Source organism: Sipha flava, unplaced genomic scaffold (assembly GCF_003268045.1).
Source record: "Sipha flava isolate LNK unplaced genomic scaffold, YSA_version1 259_pilon_pilon, whole genome shotgun sequence".
Lineage (NCBI taxonomy): Eukaryota > Metazoa > Arthropoda > Insecta > Hemiptera > Aphididae > Sipha > Sipha flava.
The window spans coordinates 797,958-816,211 of record NW_020272920.1 but is presented as its reverse complement, the minus strand read 5'-3'; the positions used below and the strand labels follow the sequence as shown (position 1 = coordinate 816,211).

The 18,254-nt window shown below is 27.1% G+C and overlaps 3 protein-coding genes across 7 annotated transcripts; 2 read left to right on the top strand and 1 right to left on the bottom strand.

Moving 5' to 3' along the window:
• Window positions 1-1,047: 1,047 nt before the first annotated feature.
• On the top strand, window positions 1,048-4,547 carry LOC112684943 (sodium/potassium-transporting ATPase subunit beta-1-interacting protein). 2 transcript variants are annotated; one of them, XM_025556679.1, is made up of 8 exons: window positions 1,048-1,668; window positions 2,388-2,525; window positions 2,634-2,714; window positions 2,857-3,060; window positions 3,135-3,192; window positions 3,576-3,689; window positions 3,755-3,955; window positions 4,188-4,547. In XM_025556679.1, the coding sequence occupies exons 1-8, from the start codon at window positions 1,621-1,623 to the stop codon at window positions 4,466-4,468; spliced, it is 1,125 nt and encodes a 374-aa protein (XP_025412464.1). In that variant the 5' UTR covers window positions 1,048-1,620; the 3' UTR covers window positions 4,469-4,547. The 2 variants fall into 2 exon arrangements, with proteins under 2 accessions (XP_025412464.1, XP_025412465.1); XM_025556680.1 differs by lacking the exon at window positions 2,634-2,714 and having other exon boundaries at window positions 1,076-1,668.
• A 2,363-nt stretch (window positions 4,548-6,910) lies between these two features.
• LOC112684955 (leucine carboxyl methyltransferase 1) lies at window positions 6,911-8,458 on the bottom strand. 2 transcript variants are annotated; one of them, XM_025556694.1, is made up of 5 exons: window positions 8,067-8,458; window positions 7,816-7,999; window positions 7,501-7,742; window positions 7,330-7,439; window positions 6,911-7,260 (listed from the first exon to the last, which is right to left on the bottom strand). In XM_025556694.1, the coding sequence occupies exons 1-5, from the start codon at window positions 8,259-8,261 to the stop codon at window positions 7,062-7,064; spliced, it is 930 nt and encodes a 309-aa protein (XP_025412479.1). In that variant the 5' UTR covers window positions 8,262-8,458; the 3' UTR covers window positions 6,911-7,061. The 2 variants fall into 2 exon arrangements, with proteins under 2 accessions (XP_025412479.1, XP_025412480.1); XM_025556695.1 differs by having other exon boundaries at window positions 7,501-7,739.
• Window positions 8,459-8,571: 113 nt separating this feature from the next.
• On the top strand, window positions 8,572-12,558 carry LOC112684956 (1,2-dihydroxy-3-keto-5-methylthiopentene dioxygenase). Of its 3 annotated transcripts, none has more exons than XM_025556698.1 (7): window positions 8,572-8,821; window positions 8,925-8,999; window positions 9,073-9,157; window positions 9,588-9,735; window positions 11,347-11,466; window positions 11,587-11,766; window positions 12,394-12,558. In XM_025556698.1, the coding sequence occupies exons 4-7, from the start codon at window positions 9,610-9,612 to the stop codon at window positions 12,508-12,510; spliced, it is 543 nt and encodes a 180-aa protein (XP_025412483.1). In that variant the 5' UTR covers window positions 8,572-8,821; window positions 8,925-8,999; window positions 9,073-9,157; window positions 9,588-9,609; the 3' UTR covers window positions 12,511-12,558. The 3 variants fall into 3 exon arrangements, with proteins under 3 accessions (XP_025412483.1, XP_025412482.1, XP_025412484.1); XM_025556697.1 differs by having other exon boundaries at window positions 8,904-8,999; XM_025556699.1 differs by lacking the exons at window positions 8,572-8,821; window positions 8,925-8,999; window positions 9,073-9,157 and adding an exon at window positions 9,346-9,452.
• Window positions 12,559-18,254: the final 5,696 nt, after the last annotated feature.

The window sequence follows — 18,254 nt, the reverse complement described above, 5'->3', positions numbered from 1 at the left end:
AAATCATTTGATTAAAATTAACTAATAATAATAAATTTCTAATAAATCCCATTCATCATTATAAAATGTAATTCAATTTATATTGATCTATCTAATTTTGTTTCAATATATTCAACTTTTAATTCATTTAATTTTATTTAAGATAATTACACTCGTATATATTTATTCGAGTATATATACTTAAGTTTAAAAAATTGTTTTTCTAAAAATCTTTTATAGTTTGATTGCAATGAGCTTAATTTGTTTGTCAATATGATATGTATTAGTGCCTGCATTCCATAAATTTCCGATTCTCTATGTCTCTTCGACAAAATTAATGCTATATCCATATTAAAACATATGTTAAAAATATCTTAATTCTTTGTTATAAGTTAGCCTTTTTTTGTTGTAATAGAATAATCCTTATTATAAATCTATGAACTGTAGGTACTATAATTAAGTATTTCATGGCATTTTTTAAGTTACTTGTTACTATGGCCAAAAGACCACCCAGTGTTCTTTTATGGCCACCCAGTTGTCAACGTTTGGCCATGAGAAAATTTTTAATACTATCCATAGGTATAGGGAAAATATATTTATTATATTAAGAGTATGATTTTAGTATTTACTTCAAATGTTCAAATATAAAAACTTATAAAATAATTTTACTTAATCAAATTTTAATATTATTTTACTAAGAATACAATTTTAAATAATATTATATATAACTAAATTTAATTTATTTAAATATTATAAACCAGCATCTTTTCTGAAAAACTTCTGAATAAAATCTCAACCAGAATATAAAGAGAAGTCTGGCTCACGATACCGTCTTTCTTTTTTGCGTAGAAATTCTCAAATTCTCGGAATTTTCGGCTCTCAAATTTTATTCTGGCTACCTAGTGAAAATTCCTTAAAAAATGGCCCGAAGTATATCATAATTCGCGTCTAAGCCCAATGGCAATCGACTAAATAGTATCCGTAGATTATAAATTACAGATGTCTAAAATATCTGTGTTATAATTATGTATCAATGATATTACTCTTTAACGTTTCGGCCGCCGGTAGCACTGCGTTGCTGGGATAACAGGTACCACCACCATCACCACCTGTCACCAGTCTGTCGGGAAAACGGTTGTGCACAGGTAAACATCGAACAAGTGGACGCAAAACAACCGCAAGTAGTTCGGTTGCGGGGACAATGGACGGTTAATCTGACACCCTGCTTTCGATTTTTTTTTTGTACAACGGCGGAAGCGGAAATTAATACGTAAACCCCTTTGCGGTGCGCGTCGATCGTACGGCCATCCGGCGTCATAATTCACCGCTCGGCGTTTTATTACTATATTTTCCGTTCTCTTAAACCACTCGGTTACCGATATTGTTCACGTCGCCATCGTACGTGCCGCGAAACTATCGACGTCCTTCCAAAGATGGTATGCGAGTCTTAGGGACCACGGGACTTCGCTGCACTTGCCGAACGGGGCAGTCTCGTCCGTTCAAACGGTGACGGGAACATCGACCACGACGATGATCACGACGACGACCACTGACTCCACAAAGAGTATTTTCAGCAAGACAATGCAGCGACGCGACATCCATTGTAAACCGTATTGATTGTTTCGTTTCAACAGCGATGTCATGGAATTTTGCAAATATCTGTTGCTCACCGTTTTCCTCTTTCAAATGGTAATTATTTACAGCCTACGTTCACCTCTGTCAGCCTGTGTAGCCTAGTCGTTCAGTAGGTAGATCTTCATTGAAACTTGAGTACAAAACAGTTTTCCGATAAATGCATGTGTCCTAGCAGGTTAATTTTTTGATAAGACTTTTGTGGATCTATAGGTATATCTGGAAATCTATTTAGTAAGTTCTGATCCATCACCCCTGAAAAATCTGTGACCGCTTTGCTTGTACTACTAATGGAGATTTCAATAAAATGTAATGGGTATACTAGTGTTAAACTTCAAAGACATATGGAAATGCATGACTATAAGTGTCAAGCATGCAAGAAAATATAGAAGTGTGGATGTTTAGAAAGAACCCATATAGATACTTGAACACAATTCTTTTTTTTTTAAAACTGATTAATTTTATATTTAAAATGCTTAAATTTGAAAAATGTTTTGTACAATATTTTGCCAATATTGTTGTACTTTTTGATGATAATAAAAAGAGTATTTAAAAAAGTAAAATAGTTTTTAATTATTATCTTAATTAAATTATAAAAAGTATAATAAAACATTTTAAGTATGTAAACCTGAGCTAACATAACACTAGATTACTCTTGACTACATGATTTATATTCAATTTTAATATTAAAAAAAATATTTTTAATATATTTGTATATTTAAAATTACAATTGTAAATTGTACCTTAACAAATAATTATATGAGAATAATTTTCAGGTATCAGTTGGAGCAAGACAAGTATTTGACTTCCTCGGTTTCATGTGGGGTTCAGTTTTAGCAAATTTTTTTGAACTTTTATTTATTATATTTGGGATTTTTGGTGTTATACAGTCTGATGTATTATATTTATTATCGGTATGTATTAATTTAATTTATTCATGAATGATTAGATTTCATATATTATTTCTTTTTGGTTTATTTATCCTTTTTAAATTAAATGTTTTTTTCATTACTTTATTATAGTATTCTGCATGGAGTGTTATTTGGTGTATTTGGAATATATTTGTAGTCTTATATTATTTGAATTTGTCAATTTTTAGCAATGTAAGTATAGAAAAATACTATTTTTTTAATCTTCTAAGATATAATTGAAAAAAAATTGTTGCTTCTTTAGAATTTTCTATGACTGTTTGTAAATTATTTTAATAATTTTCTTTATGATTATCTTATTTTATATCATACTTAGAACTTTGATGTGATGAGCCTTGGTGCAGACAGTGTAAGTTGGTGGGAATCTAATGGTCCTGGTTGCCAAATATTCTTTTATCCTAATCATACCGGTATTGAAGAAGATGCTATCAAACCAATCAGACCAGATTTAATTACTGGATGTGTCATTGATTATCAAAAAGTAGAAACTGCTCAAGCTTCTTTACAAATACTTTTAGCAGTAAGTTGTATATTTATTTTTAAATTGTATTCTATTCAAAGTATATTAACAATAAGTTAACTTCATATTTTCAGATTTTTGGTATTCTTTGCAGCTTGTATGTATCATGTTGTTCAAAATCTAGGGATGAAGGTTAGTAATATAACAGTACATTTTTTTTTCTTTTTAATCAGCCATGATGTAAAAAAGTATATTTAATATATATTACATTTACAATTATTATTATTTACAAATTTTATTCTTTGTAATTTATTTTAACTATCAATTAGGAATTTACAGTTTTACAGTTATTTTTTGTAATATTTGTCAATCTGGTAATTAGATATTAATTCCATAGGCATTTATTAACTGTTTATAGACAATTTTTTAGTATTAGTTTAAAGAAACTGAACTTATATTCTTATATTGGATTTTAGTGATCTTTTATACTCTCCTCTAAATAATATCTATGCCATAATATCACTAACATAGTTAACATTATTAGTTAATATTATTATCATTACTTATTTGTTCAGGAATTTATTACAAAAGTAAGCAACCAAAAACTATTACACCAATATATTCAATTGAGTATAGTTCACGTCGTGGGGATGAAATTGAAGAAATTAGTACCATCAGTGGTAGTGAAGGTATTGATTTATTATGAATTATATTTTGTTTTAATTTCTATAATATTGTATGTGATTTGTACTAGACGGTGACTTAGATGCTCAAAGTTCTCATAGTAAACCTATGACACCAAGACGTGTGAAACGAAGAAGTGTTACATCTAGAGGTACTTTACCTCCTCCTCACCAAGCTCCACCGCCATATCTTAGACGACAATCCAGCTCTCACAATTCCAGTCGAAGACATAAAAATCCTGTTTCTAGACTTATTCAACAACAATATTCAAGTAAACATTTAAAAATTAATTTTCTATAGTTTCTTGATTTTTATCAATAAATTTATAACAGTCAGAAATTAGTTGGTCCATAATTATAAAATTACCTAATATATTCAGGGTATCTTAAATTAATGTTTGAGTTTTTAATACTCTGCTGTTGGTTAAAAAATATTTTAATTGAGACATTACAAAACTCAGGATGTTAATCAAAATAATACATTATCTATATTTTTATTTTTAGATAATGGATTAAATGATTCATCAACATCAAATGATTCGAGCCATCCATTATTCCCAGAATGTCGAGTAGAATTAAGACATGTTAATAGAGGAATTATAAATCCTGCTTTGGATACAGAATCTGAAAGACCTACATCAGCACGTTCAACGTACTCTAATTTTCATGGAGCACGTGGGCGGCCCAGACAAGTGAGCACTCATTCTACTTTTTTTGCTCCATCTGAACAACCACCACCTGCCTATCGCAGTAATGCTTCTGTTAATTCTGAAACTGTTATATAATTAGTTACAAATGTAAACATTGTTGTTCAAAGTAGATGAAATCTTAAGATCTCATTTTTATTTTAAATAATTTTAACATTGCCTTATTTATTATTAGAAATTAAATATTGAATTAAATTTTTCATTATTTTGAATTTACACTCAAAATACAGTTAATATAGTTGTTTGTTTAATTATTTCAATTATAAACATTAAATCACTGTTTTTTGTAAGTTATATTCTCAAGTTAACTTTTATTTTCATCAAAAATTAATTTGTTTCAATTCTTCATAGTTAAATTATATTCAAAGCATTTAGTCCAAATATATAATACTTCAGTATATATAAGAAAAAATAAATGTAAAGCTTCCTATAATACATTGTAATGCCAGCGTATTCAAAACAAAAGTTGAGTATCGATATTAAAATATAACTATAAATACCTTTAGGATATAGTAGGTAATTAATTTAGATTATAATGATCTTTATTTAATTTTCTTTTAAAAATAATTAAAATTATATACCACATATAGTATCACCCAACTGATTTAAATGATTAGTTATTAGTATTATCATCATATCTTAAATTCTTTAATTTTATTTCCAATTTTGAATAAACTGATATAGTGATATATAATATAAAATTTTCATAATAATTTAAAATCATTTTAATCGTTAAAATGTATAAGGGATTTTACAAAATAAAAAAAAAATGTACAATTTTGCTTGTTGTTTAAATAAATCAGACTAATATTTTATAACTCAACGAAGATTATAGTTTAGAACTTAGTTCCTTTTAGATTTAAAATACGTGTTAGATCCCAATAGTTAAGACTTTGTTCATTTATTATTATTATTATTTTTTTACATACAACTAAATATAACTATAATAAATATAATCAATCTTTTGCATATTATCATATAGATTTGTATTGCTCAATATTGTTTCAGAATATAATAATTACCACTAAGAATTTTTTAACTAAGTGAATAAAATATTGAACTGCAAACCATATTTGAAACTATTTTCTGTAAATTACTTAAAATATTTAATAATTTACTTGTTGAATTTTACAAGTTTTAAGTTGTTTTCGGAAAATTTACAAAATTGAAAATATAACCTAAATATTCTTCAGGAAACAACAATTTAAATATGATGAAGCAGGCTCTTTATTTAAAAGTAATTTCCTACATAGTTCCTAATATTACTTAAAAGATTATAGTTAAGGTACAAGCTACCATTATAGTTTTTTTATTTGTTTGCTCTAATTAATTTTTTGAACATTTGCATTTTCACTAAATTCAACTAAATTACTTATTAGGAATGTAAACAATTGTATTGTTTGATTGTTCCAAATAAAAAAAAAAATTACGAATTAGATATAAGCTTGTGTGATTAAATTTTTAAATATTTTGAAAACACATACATTTATACATAAAAATTTTAATCAAAATGTTTGTACTAAGAATGATATATTTTATATTGTTATAGTTATTCCTTTATCAGAATATATGTATTCCATCCAATTTTACTTTTATATTAGAATAAATTAAAAATAAATTTTGTATTTTTATATTTTTTTTTTTTTATTGTTAACTGAATTTGTTAGCAACTTTTGACGTTTAACATTGTAATTATGTAATAAAATATTAAGTATATTTTGGTTGTTTTAAAAAAATAAATTAACATGTATATAGTTAAATTAATTTTTAATTAATATTTAATGTACCATATAAAGGAATGCTGATATTTTTATAATACTTATTAAAAAAAAAAAAAAAAAAAAATAGAACTAAGTAATTATCATGTAGATATTAAATATAATTAAATGTATTGATTTAAGTATTTTATTTTATTTAACGTGACATAATACTGGATTTTTTTTGTCTATGAGCATCAGTTCAGAAATTTAATTCTATGATAAATGTTATTACATTTTACAAAGAAAAAATATACCAAACAATATATAAACAGCTGTTTATTTACATAATAATACCACAGGATAGATTTTGATTACATCAATTCTATGGTTGTACATAAAAATAAATAAATATTAATTTTAGGTTAACATTTAATCAGTCTATAACAAACACATTAGAACAAACATAACTAAATGTATATTTTTAGTTACAGTAGTAGAATAGATTTCCCAAATAAGGAGTAGTATACAAGGAATAGTTATCATGTATGTTCTAACATCGATTTTGTTTATATATATATATATATAAGATCAATGCTAATAGCATTATTAAAAAAAAAAATTCTAACCAGTAGTTTTAAGTCATAAATTGTGATATGTTTTTTTATATAAGTTCTTTTTCAATTTGGTGTATTTGTTTTGTTATTGCATTTTACTGATATTGTATTTATATGTATTATAATAATATGTTGTATGCATAAAATAAACTTATCGGAATTCATAATTATTATGTCAATGAATATTATTTATAAAATGAAAACCATTTAAATGATAAATGTTCAAGAATAAGCAATTTATACAGTACATCCTATTAGAAGTAACATTCAGAAAACGGTTGTGGAAGGATGTTAACTTGTTTAACATCCAATATGCAAGTTATGAACAATGTCGTTAATAACCTGCCGCTGTAATTGCTATAAATGATCAACATCTGCCATAGTACCTCCTTTCCACGCAATTGTAATGCAATAATGTTGCAACAGTTGTTGAAGTAATTCTAGTTCATCAAGCATTTCTAATCTTTCCATGCGATATCTATCATCAACTGGCAAGTATTCGTAAATATTTATCATATTCCAGCTACGTGCACTATCCCAACCAACTCTTACAAACCTATTGGCAAACAAATTTAAAAAATATTTAACATTATTTTTTACAAATGAAAATATTTTCTTGTCAAACCTATCTATTTGTGTTTGAGGACTTAAGCATGCATCAACACCAGCTAATTGACATCCTCTACTGCGCAAGTTGTCCAACATGATTCGTCCGAAGTTATCATTCATATTTACCTAAACAGCGTAAAATTGTAACGAATAATATTCAGTTGGCTAAGAACCATTAACAACACACTTGTTCATAGTTAATAAAAAAAATGTCGTTGAACTTCTTGGCAATCCATTGAAGTAACATTGACGAACTTTCTTGCTCCATGTAAACAAGAACACATTCAGTTAGGAACAAAGTGGGTATTTCAAAATTAATGCCACTTTGACATAATTTCTTATCCAGTTCTGTTAGATTTCTAAGATCTGTGCCGATTATGTGGTAATCATTTGAATGCAACTCTGGCCCAATGAATTTTATTTCATCTTCAAACAATAATTTTTGATAATAGGTAGTTAATAACAGAGTATATAAATAAATTGATTTTCATTGATCTCATACCGTGTGTGCCAATAGTGTCCAACAAAATTTTATTTTTTTTTATTAAAAAACATTTTTTGGACGTGACTGAAGGAAAATCAATTTCAATATAGTTATTTATTCTAACTCCACTCTCTTTCAGTCTCCAATACAGTGTGTCAAACCCGGCACCAAGATTAATGATCTGACAATTTGATCCAGTTTTCTACAAAATTCCACATGAGTGAAAATCTAATAACTCAACAGAAATCGATAAATCTGTTGGGATTTACCATGAGAAATTTGTCCATGAACATTGCCACTCCTTTGGTACGAGCATAATACCCACGATTGATCTCCGGTGTTTTTCGTTCATAGCCAGTGACGAAATATTGAATGTAATTATCATGCCAGTAGCCCATCTTCACGGCTGAATACTTACACTTGGTTGCATCACAGTTTGTGGCTTGCACTCCATCGAACGACATATTTGATGAATTTGATTGTTTGACAATTGGATCGACCTAATGGTTTTGATATTTTAAATGACTGTTATGCGTAAAATGCATTGTTCGAACATCAATTAGTGTAGCTGATCGCAGAATAGAGTATTGTTTAAAATTTAAGCTAATTCTAATGCAGTAGCATATTGGAAATTAGAACAACCGATTTGTCCTCACGGTGCACTGCTATCAATTCTGTCGTATCACAGAATATTTTAATCTATTCTGTGATCATATTGTTATTGTTATCACGGAGTTATGTAATCGTCTTGAGAATAATTTTTCTTACGATTTTTTTCCACACCGATTCCTCGTGTCACGAAAATTCAATTTCACCGTAGAATGTAATATAATATATTCTACGACTTCACAGAACTAATTATACTGTAAACTTGATGCGGTAGAATACGACCCAACAAGAAATAGAATGAATTAAAATAATAATTCGGTGTTTGAACTAGATTATTATAATTGTTATGAAATGTCTCGGCACCTACTCGGTTAACAAGTTCAGTGGCGGCTTGAAGGGCGGGGGGATTTTAAAAGTAAGTTTCACAAATAGAAAAAAGTAAAATAACCAAATTAAATTGATATATGTATTGAATTTAAAATTATCATTAAATTCAGAGGCGGTTTGATATATTTCAGTTGACGGTTCAAGAATAATATGAGATCGTGAACAGGATGCGATGTATTTAAGATTTATCATTATATTATTACACAGTAACCCATCTGACTTGTTTCGAGATTATGGCACCTAATAAATTTAATAATGACGTTATAATTTGTATTATAGCACAGGCGTAGGAATAGAATTCCAAATGGAAAACAAGCGAACGTGTGAAAAACTTGCAATAACTGCGCTGCGAGAAAGTTATTAGGTAACCGATTTAATATTCAATTGTTTACTATTTAAATGTAAAAAACGTATGAAAATCCGCTATTTTGTACAGTGGTCAATCGAGTAATCTCATTATTATAATTAGATAAAGCAATTCATCATATTCTGTATCAAGTAAAACGTTGAACATTACGATTGGACATTGTAGTATGATGTATCATAGGTTTTTAAGCTAGTCCATAGTAATTATTAACGATTATCACTCGTAACCTTGAACAACCTGTTCAGAACTAGTAGTTATTATTTAGTTTTAATTGACTGCATCGTATTGATAAGTAAGCAGCTACTACAACATATTATTGTAATCTTGTCGAGATTAAGACCGCAGTTCAACAGTAGATGTTTAAGCATCGACTGTGTATTACACGTAATCCTTAAACTGGCAGTGAACATTTTATTTAAATTTCAAGGTTCCGAGTCCCCGTGTGCATAATGGTTCAAGCGTGGTTCATGATGGAAGGCTGGAGCGGTGACCAACGAGAAGAACACCACAAGCAGCCACCCGAATACGTTGATTTGGATACATTGTATAAGCTCTCTTTAGTGGAATATTTTAAGGTATAAAATATTGTTAGGTAATTTTTTTGTCCTAGAAGCAGTGTTTGTATTGGCAAAATTAAAGAATGGAGACTCTGTTTACTTTAAAAAAAATAGCGTCCCCAAGACTTGTTAAGCGTTATAATTATAACATAATAATAGTAGGGGGATGCTAAAATTTCTGAAAATTAGTTGGGGCACTCCGTCCCCCTAAAGTCAAGCACTGCCTAGAGGATATGCATAAAAATACATAAATATATGTATTGTCTGTTTATGTCCCTATTCAGACGGGATAATGTTATTAATATTTTAAGTTTGATAAGTACCATATACTATATAGCCAGGCCTGACGAGAGGGAGGGGCACCTAGGGCTGTAGCCCAGGAGTCCGGGTTTCAAAAAAGGCCTGGAACCTGACCAAGTTCACTACGGTCATGGTGTTGAGGTATTTATGGATCATCAATATGAATCGTAATAACAACTTACCCAAATAATTATAGCGTATGCTGTATAGTTATAACGAGTCTACAATAAAGTGAACTACTATATTGATCTAAAACGTAGACAAATAAAATTTTCAAGAAAGACCCATAGGTTTTAAATAATTACTTTCATTTAGTCTGTGAAATAACCATGACTTCGATTACATTATCTCTTTGATATACACATTTTAAAAGAAGACTGGATGTCAATGGCAAATTTAATACCTCATGTGAGAAGGACCTGAAGAATTTGTCCCTGGGGCCCTTGATTTCTCTCCACGGCCCTGTATATAGCAAATGTTAGGTTTTTTTAAATTTCTTCATGGTTAATCTGTTCAAATATTTTTATAACTTATTCCAATAATGTGGTGAGCCAGATATCCGTTTTCAATCTTTAATTAAAATAACAATTATCGATAAGTTATACCAAGAAATTACATTTTTAATGTTACTTTATTTAAACTCTTTTGACATTACAAATCATTCTATTAAATGGCTATTACCAAACTTTTTTAGAACTTCATAGATCTTTAATATATTAGGTACTTCTAAAAATAATTATTTATTTCTTATTATATAATCATCATACATTGCCGTATAGTATCATTTTAATATTATTTTTGCTGATTTTTTCTTAACTGACACAGTTCCAGCATATGTTATGGGAGATTAGCATCCGTTATGGTTAACTGCAAGAGTTTCTGGCTCTAATGTACCCTTGAATATAAATATATATTTTTATTATGTAGAATACTATTGTAAACTGTGTAATTATTTATATTTCTGAATTTCAGAGTGGTTTATTTCTTAAGTAAATTATTTAAAAATATCATAGTCTTTCAAAGTATACGAAATTATAAAAATATTTATTTATTTTTTTAATTAAAATTATTAAAATGTTAGGAATCTAATAATAATGTGTTAAATTAGGTATACTATATAAATTATATAAAAAAATTTAAGCATTTATTAATTAATTTTGATAATTTGTTTATTAAATGATTATTTTTTATTCATTAATTTAATAATTGTTATTATAATATCGAAATATCTTAATTGGTATAGTTCATCTGTTCTACATTTTAACTAGTTTTGCTTATTTAAACATAAATACTTATTAAAATGTTGATTATATTTATAAATGTTTTCAGGTCAATGAATTAGATCCTTTAAATGATAAAATATTAACCTCTATTAAAAATGAACGTGGTTACACTTATGAAGATGAGATAACTGTTTGTAAAGAACGTCTATTGAATTACGAAAGTAAAGTAAGTACTTACTTGATTATCGATATTGAAAATCTTTTAATACCAATATTTAGTCTTGAATTAAAAATAATAATTATTTACTTACTATGCTTGTATTTTTTGTTTTTTTTTTTTTTTTAGTTAAAGTCATTCTTTGAGGAACATTTACATACGGATGAAGAGATTAGATTAGTGTTGGAAGGCTCAGGCTATTTTGATGTTAGAGATATTAATGATAAGTGGATCCGTATTAAAGTTGTACCAGGAGATTTATTAATAATTCCGAAAGGCATTTACCATCGTTTCACTTTGGATACCAATGTATGTAACTTTAAAAATAAATGTATTATTTAAATAGTAATGTAGGGTTGGAAGAGTGAACAACTATAAATACCTGAAGCCTGAAGTTTAAACTTATATTTCCTGTTAATATTTTATATGATGAAAAATATTCTATGCTATTGTATTATTTTCCAGTACTTTATTTATCATAATATTTTTAACAATTTTAAATTTAAACTTGTTTTTGCTTTTCTTTCTACCTAACTTTTATTAATAATATAATATATTGACCACCAATCAAAATAAATTGGTTGTAAACTATACAGTCAATCACGAGAATAATTGAGTAATGAAGGAGAATCTAATTTATTTTTGTTTTCATTTTACTTTTCAATTTTTACTAGATATTTTCTCTTTCTATATGAGACAGTAGTGGCACAGTGGCACACAGCAGATTTTTTTTTTCCTTAGAATCAAATTTTCAAATAACAATAATTACTAGATAAATATTATAATATAATTTACCTTTAAGAAGATCTTTGAAAAGATATATGAAAAACATTTATGCTTATCTATACTTTCATATTTTATCATTTAAAAAATTGAAATTTGCTTGTAGTTTTCCTAATTTACTAATAAATAATGAATTGTTTTTGAATTTTCCAGAACTTCATTAGAGCTAAGAGATTTTTTGTTGGTGAACCTATTTGGACTCCATATAATAGACCAGCAGATAATATGGATTGTAGAAAAGAATACTTAAGTCTAATAACATCTTGTTAATATTTTTTTATAATTATATCCAATACATTTAGATATAAATTTTGAATACTAAAAATATATGTTTAATAAAAAATATTAATTCTTATATAATTAAAATGTTCAGTTTTTGTAAAATAAATATATCATACATTTTATGATATAACTTTTTAATTATTTAATATTTGAATATGTATAATACTGTTTTGGAACGGTAAAAGTGCCAAATAATATGCAGTAATAATGTTGTTTGATGTAAGGCGTATTTTTCAATATAGAAATCTTGCTATTGTTTACAATGAATCTGAAATATAATGCTGTGATGATAAATTTTTGGAAATTAATCAATACACATGCTAAATGAATATTGCTTACAAAATAAATATCTTATAACAAAACCACAGATATTTTGTGTGATGTTAGGCTGATTTCATTAAAATACTATGAATAAAATTATGGACATCAGATTCTTTTTTAAAAGAAACTGTATTTCATGCTAATTAATATTTTAATGGTTTTGTGGTATATTTTCTATTTTTTAAATATTAATTTCCACTTTGAAGGATCAATGATTAACAAAAAACTATACCTAAGTATTTCTTACAAAAACTGGAAATGAAGTAAATTTTATCAAAATTAAATTTGGATTTATAAAAATATGTTTATTTTTCTCTCACTCATAAGTCTATAATGCTTAAGCTTAATTATCACTTTATATTCACTTGGAACCCATTTAATGGTATTTTATATTGTGAATACAAGTATTACTGTAAAATGTACCCAACTTTAAATATAATTGAGGTAAATAGGGAAATAAAAAGCTCATGTTCATCCAAAATTTAAAAATTTATAATTTATTTGGTTTACATTGCTTATATATTTCAATATATCACACAGCCCTTAGTGATAAAAAATAAATTCGAATTTTGAATATAAGGCTACAATCCAAACTCCGGCATATCCTGATTTTTCCCATCACTACTACATGGTGAATGACAATCCGGTACATGTCCCAAAAATAAAACTATCCATGTTGGCTGCTCACCCATCCATGTTTATTTATACATAATAATATTAACTACATGGGTGTACGATTGTATTAATATTTAATTTAATTTTTACGGAGACACGGGTTGTGATTAAACATTTTGATGGTATTTTGTGAATTATGGTAATGAACACTATACACTTCGTCTTGTCTTAAGCAAAGAATACCATTTTTTTCATGGATGGACGTAAACGCCTTTTTTTAATTTGAACCAAAACGATTTAACGTTAACAATCTTAAGTCATTTTCTTAAATGTACTGGTAAATATTATAATATCATATAAATTAATTTTAATAAAAAAAAAAAGAAATCGTTTTGTAGGGATCCGCGTTGATTTAAACTGGCGGGGTGGGGGAAATCCCCGCTAGACACGCCTAGAGCAACCTTTGGCAATCTTTTCTCGTGAGAGTGGCCAACTTTTTTTTCCCGAAAACTTTAAGTGAACAACAACGTTTACTTGAATTAATTTCCATCGTTTAATTTAGTGAAAAATACCCTTCAACTTAAAAATAGACATTTTCCTTTGATCCTAAATCCCTGGGTAATTTAAACACCATCGTGCAGATATTAGTTAACCCGTTACTAAACTAAAAAGGATTAAACAATTATACAAAAATAATTTTTCACCGTTCAAAATAAATGCAGTTCAGATTATTTTCACAAATATTAATTGAGCTTACTGTTAAAATGTTTTGTAATCTTTTCAAACATTTTTTTCTGTTGATGCCTACTTTAGGCCGTATTACGACATGTAGGTATACTTAATTACATGGATTATATACCTCATAAACATGTTATTTTTATTTACTTTTTTTTTTTTTACAAAATAATAACTCACAAATATATCTATGTTTAAACATTTCATTAAATAATATTAATCATGATACACGAAAATTAATTTTTTATAATATACCATAAAATACTCTTTTATGGACAGTTTTTAGAATCGGAATGTTTGTTGTCAAAAATATTTCGGTGAAAATTGAACAGGAATTTAATATTGATGCGTTAAATAAATTTTCATTGTTATCAATAATGAAATATGTTTAGGCGTTTAAATTGGTACACAACAGCTATTGTTACCGTAGTAGAGTTCACCATAATCATATATCCAAAAACTTGTAAAAGCCAACAATAAGTATTTTATTCTAGTGTGCCAGTATGCGACGGGTAAACAATTGGTTCAGTGTTCATAAGCTTGACGCAAAGGGGAGTTTTAAACTCATTGGTTTTCACTGTTCAATATCGAAAAAGATGTGACTAATAAACTACTCAAAAGTGTGAATATCATTAATTCGTTAACCACTGACAATGAACGAATTATTTTAACAATTATTATAGTTATTCTCCTAATGTAACTATTTAATAAAAGTGTTATTATGGTTAGTAATAATAATGTAAGATATATCCGAACCAATAAAGCGGTATTTTATTATATCAGTATAATTCAATTTTAATTAAAAGTTAATTCGAATATAATTACACTTTATGTGGGTTTATGAGCGTTGTATATGATTTTATCATCCCTCCCCCTCAACATTTAAGCTCTAGTTGTGCTCGTTAGTATAAAAGTTCAAGGTGTGCTACATTCAAATATTAACGTAAATATGCTGTAAAATAAAATAAGAACGTAATATTCCAAGGCTTGTAGATTATAATCTATACCCTTTGGTAATATTCGAAAAAAGTGTGGTACAGGTAAGCATATCCCTTCAACTCATTCCAATGCCCATTGTTGTGGATACTATGTAATATAATGTAAACCTGTGTGACATTTTGCTAGAAAATAACCGAATACCGACTTGTCAAATAGCCATCAGTTGCCATACGGTGCTTATAATAACGCAAAATATCTAAACGTAGTTGTACGTGGTTTTATTTTTACTTTATTTTTTTCTGTTAGTTTAGTTTTTTTTTTTTTTTTTGTGTAAAAGATAATATACTTTAGAAGAGATGTCATAGTTATAATATTGTTAAAGGGTAATATTGTCAAATGTCCAAACGCGTGTAAATTTTCCAATTTATTCTTAAGCACCTGTTTGTGCTAGCAGTTAACGTCCTACACAAGATTTAAAGCGAACTTGTCCCCTTTTTTTTTGTACTTGTCATGTTTATTTTTTTTAAATTTAATGTATAGATTTAACTATATTTGACATCCGTTGGCATGGTGGCAATGAATTGACGTTATAACTATATGACTATAGGTTCCAAATATGATTAATATCAATTTTCATCTTGACTGTTGTATAAATGTATAATCAGAACCGTACTTACATATTTCGCGCCCTGGGTCAATCATGTTTGTATTTCCAAAAAAATAGATAATTTTTTTTTATTCCATTAATACATTTTTAGTTATATAGTTTATATAATTATTTATTTAGCCTTAATTTGTCAATCACGCTGATAGTGCTAACGCTTTTAATTATTATTTATTATTTAATATTAATATTTATAATACAATATTATATCGGGCTACAGTGCTGCCTGGCCGCCCCCTTAATGGATCCAATTTTGGCTGCCTGAGCAAAATTTCCCTATTAACCTCCCCTAAATTCGATCCTTTGTATAATAATGCGTGTAATAAAAATAATTGAAGTAATAATTGTCAGTGTAGTGGTTAATAGGCAAGGAACTAGAATTTTTTTCCAAGGGTGGCAGAGTGGGGCAAATATTTTTTTTACATGGGCTAAGGTTTTTTCAACAAATACTGAGGTTATTCAAATAAAATATAAATATTTTCGCATCATATAACATAATATAGATATTATTATTATTGTGACATACAACAACAGTTAGATGAAAACGAACAAATGGTAATAAATCATAAATAAATAAGTAAAATAAATATATACACTTCAGAGTCAAAAAACTTAAAATACAAATCTTCGAAAATACGAAAGTATTTACATAAATTACAAATTTTTAAGAAGTATATTTCATAAATTCTTTGATGTAGCTTTTTTAAAAAAAATATTTCATGACTTTTAATAAAGTATAATTATCATACATATGTTCAGTGGGAGGGACCGAGGGGGCTTAACTGTTTTCTGGAGGGGATAGAGCCCCCCTTGCTCTCCCGTGGCGCCGTGCCTGATGGTTAATGATAAAAGTGCTTTCAATTTTTTTTTTTTAACTTTTTTGTACATCAAATTCCATTCATTAATCATAAAAGAAACAATCAATTCAATTTCATTCGTTCTAAAAAGTCTAATACTGTTTATCTACAGAGTGTTATGTTATCGTATGATAAATAAGTAATGTAAAAACGGCAAACAAAAATGTAAAACCACATTGTTATGCATGTTTGTTGTTAAATGTTCAAATTAAATAATATTAAGAGAAAATTAAATTAAAATTTATTTTAATCAAAAAAAAAGATAACTTTTAAAATATAATTTTTTTTTTTTTTTTAATATTTACGCTCTGATTTTATAGTTTATTCGAAAATTTTTTAATTACAACTGTAGAATTAAAGATATTTTTTTTTATATTTACACTAAAACTCAGAAATAAATCTATACAAAAACACTTATTGATTCTATGTAATCCAAGTACAATGACACTCTTAATTGCTTGAAAATAATATTTAAACAATGATATGAAACTCATCCGCCTAACAAAAAAAAATTAAAAAAGATCTTAAAGATATCAATCAAATTCCTTTTTAACTCCTGCCAATGTAAAATAGCTCAAAAATGTGCCAAAGCACGTTGGCAACTAACTAGACCATCTTATGTCAAGAAAATGTATAATAATCATCTCTTTGTCGTTAGGCGTACATTTTACGTTTTACATTTTTTTACAAGCTGTATATTAAATATGATTAATGTTAAAAATAAAAAATAATTTTTAGGAAAAAAAAAGTTTTTTCGAGGTTTTAAAGGTGGGATCACATATTATTTCCAATCATGTAGCAAAAGGTAGAATTTATGATTTGTTCATCTTATCATAGATCCAATTTAAATTATACATTTTTTTGCAAAATTATAAATTTTTAGTTTTATTTAATTTTTTAATATTATATTTATTGATATTTCAATAATCTATATAGACATTTCATTTTTATTTATATTTAAATAATAATAAATAAATAAAATTGTATGAAAAATATATTTATGTTATTTAGATAAATACGTGCAGTATTTTGCTTTGCGTTATCGAACTATGCATTATCGATTATCTTATTGATTTAACCGGGGTCGTTAATCAGTTATTTTTAAGTTGCTAGGTATGTAGTGTTATAGCTCTACGACTCTAGAAGACAATTAGTGATGGGATTCTTCGAAAATCTGCGAAATCCGGATTTCGGATTTTCGAATTTAAAAATCTGAGATTTGAGTTTATTTAGCCAATTTCTGTATTCTAATCATATAACTTTCATTATACCACTTTTTAGTCGTTATTTTAATTCTTGGACAAGATGATGGTGGTCTAAATAAACTATCTTTATAATTAGTAAACACTTCAAGCCTTACGTACCATTATTTTTGGAGGTATAACTAATAATAACTAAATTTTATTTTATGATATCCGACTTACATATTTAATACTACACAAAAACTTGTATATGAGATTCTTAATTAGGTTAGGTAAAAATATTATTTAATTTGGAGAATGTTTAATTATTTTGTATTTACTATAAATAGTTTTTGAAAAAATACTAATTCGATGTTTTCAAATCCGAAATCCGGATTTTTCCCATCACTAAAGACAATA

Coding starts and splice junctions, on each gene's coding strand:
- LOC112684943 (XM_025556679.1), top strand. CDS start 1,621: ATGGAATTTTGCAAATATCTGTTGCTCACCGTTTTCCTCTTTCAAATG. Junction 3,061..3,134: donor CTTTACAAATACTTTTAGCA/GTAAGTTGTATA, acceptor TCATATTTTCAG/ATTTTTGGTATTCTTTGCAG. Junction 3,193..3,575: donor TTCAAAATCTAGGGATGAAG/GTTAGTAATATA, acceptor TTATTTGTTCAG/GAATTTATTACAAAAGTAAG.
- LOC112684956 (XM_025556698.1), top strand. CDS start 9,610: ATGGTTCAAGCGTGGTTCATGATGGAAGGCTGGAGCGGTGACCAACGA. Junction 9,736..11,346: donor CTTTAGTGGAATATTTTAAG/GTATAAAATATT, acceptor AAATGTTTTCAG/GTCAATGAATTAGATCCTTT. Junction 11,767..12,393: donor GTTTCACTTTGGATACCAAT/GTATGTAACTTT, acceptor TGAATTTTCCAG/AACTTCATTAGAGCTAAGAG.
- LOC112684955 (XM_025556694.1), bottom strand. CDS start 8,261: ATGTCGTTCGATGGAGTGCAAGCCACAAACTGTGATGCAACCAAGTGT. Junction 8,000..8,066: donor TCATGGACAAATTTCTCATG/GTAAATCCCAAC, acceptor GGAATTTTGTAG/AAAACTGGATCAAATTGTCA. Junction 7,743..7,815: donor GGACACTATTGGCACACACG/GTATGAGATCAA, acceptor AATTATTGTTTG/AAGATGAAATAAAATTCATT.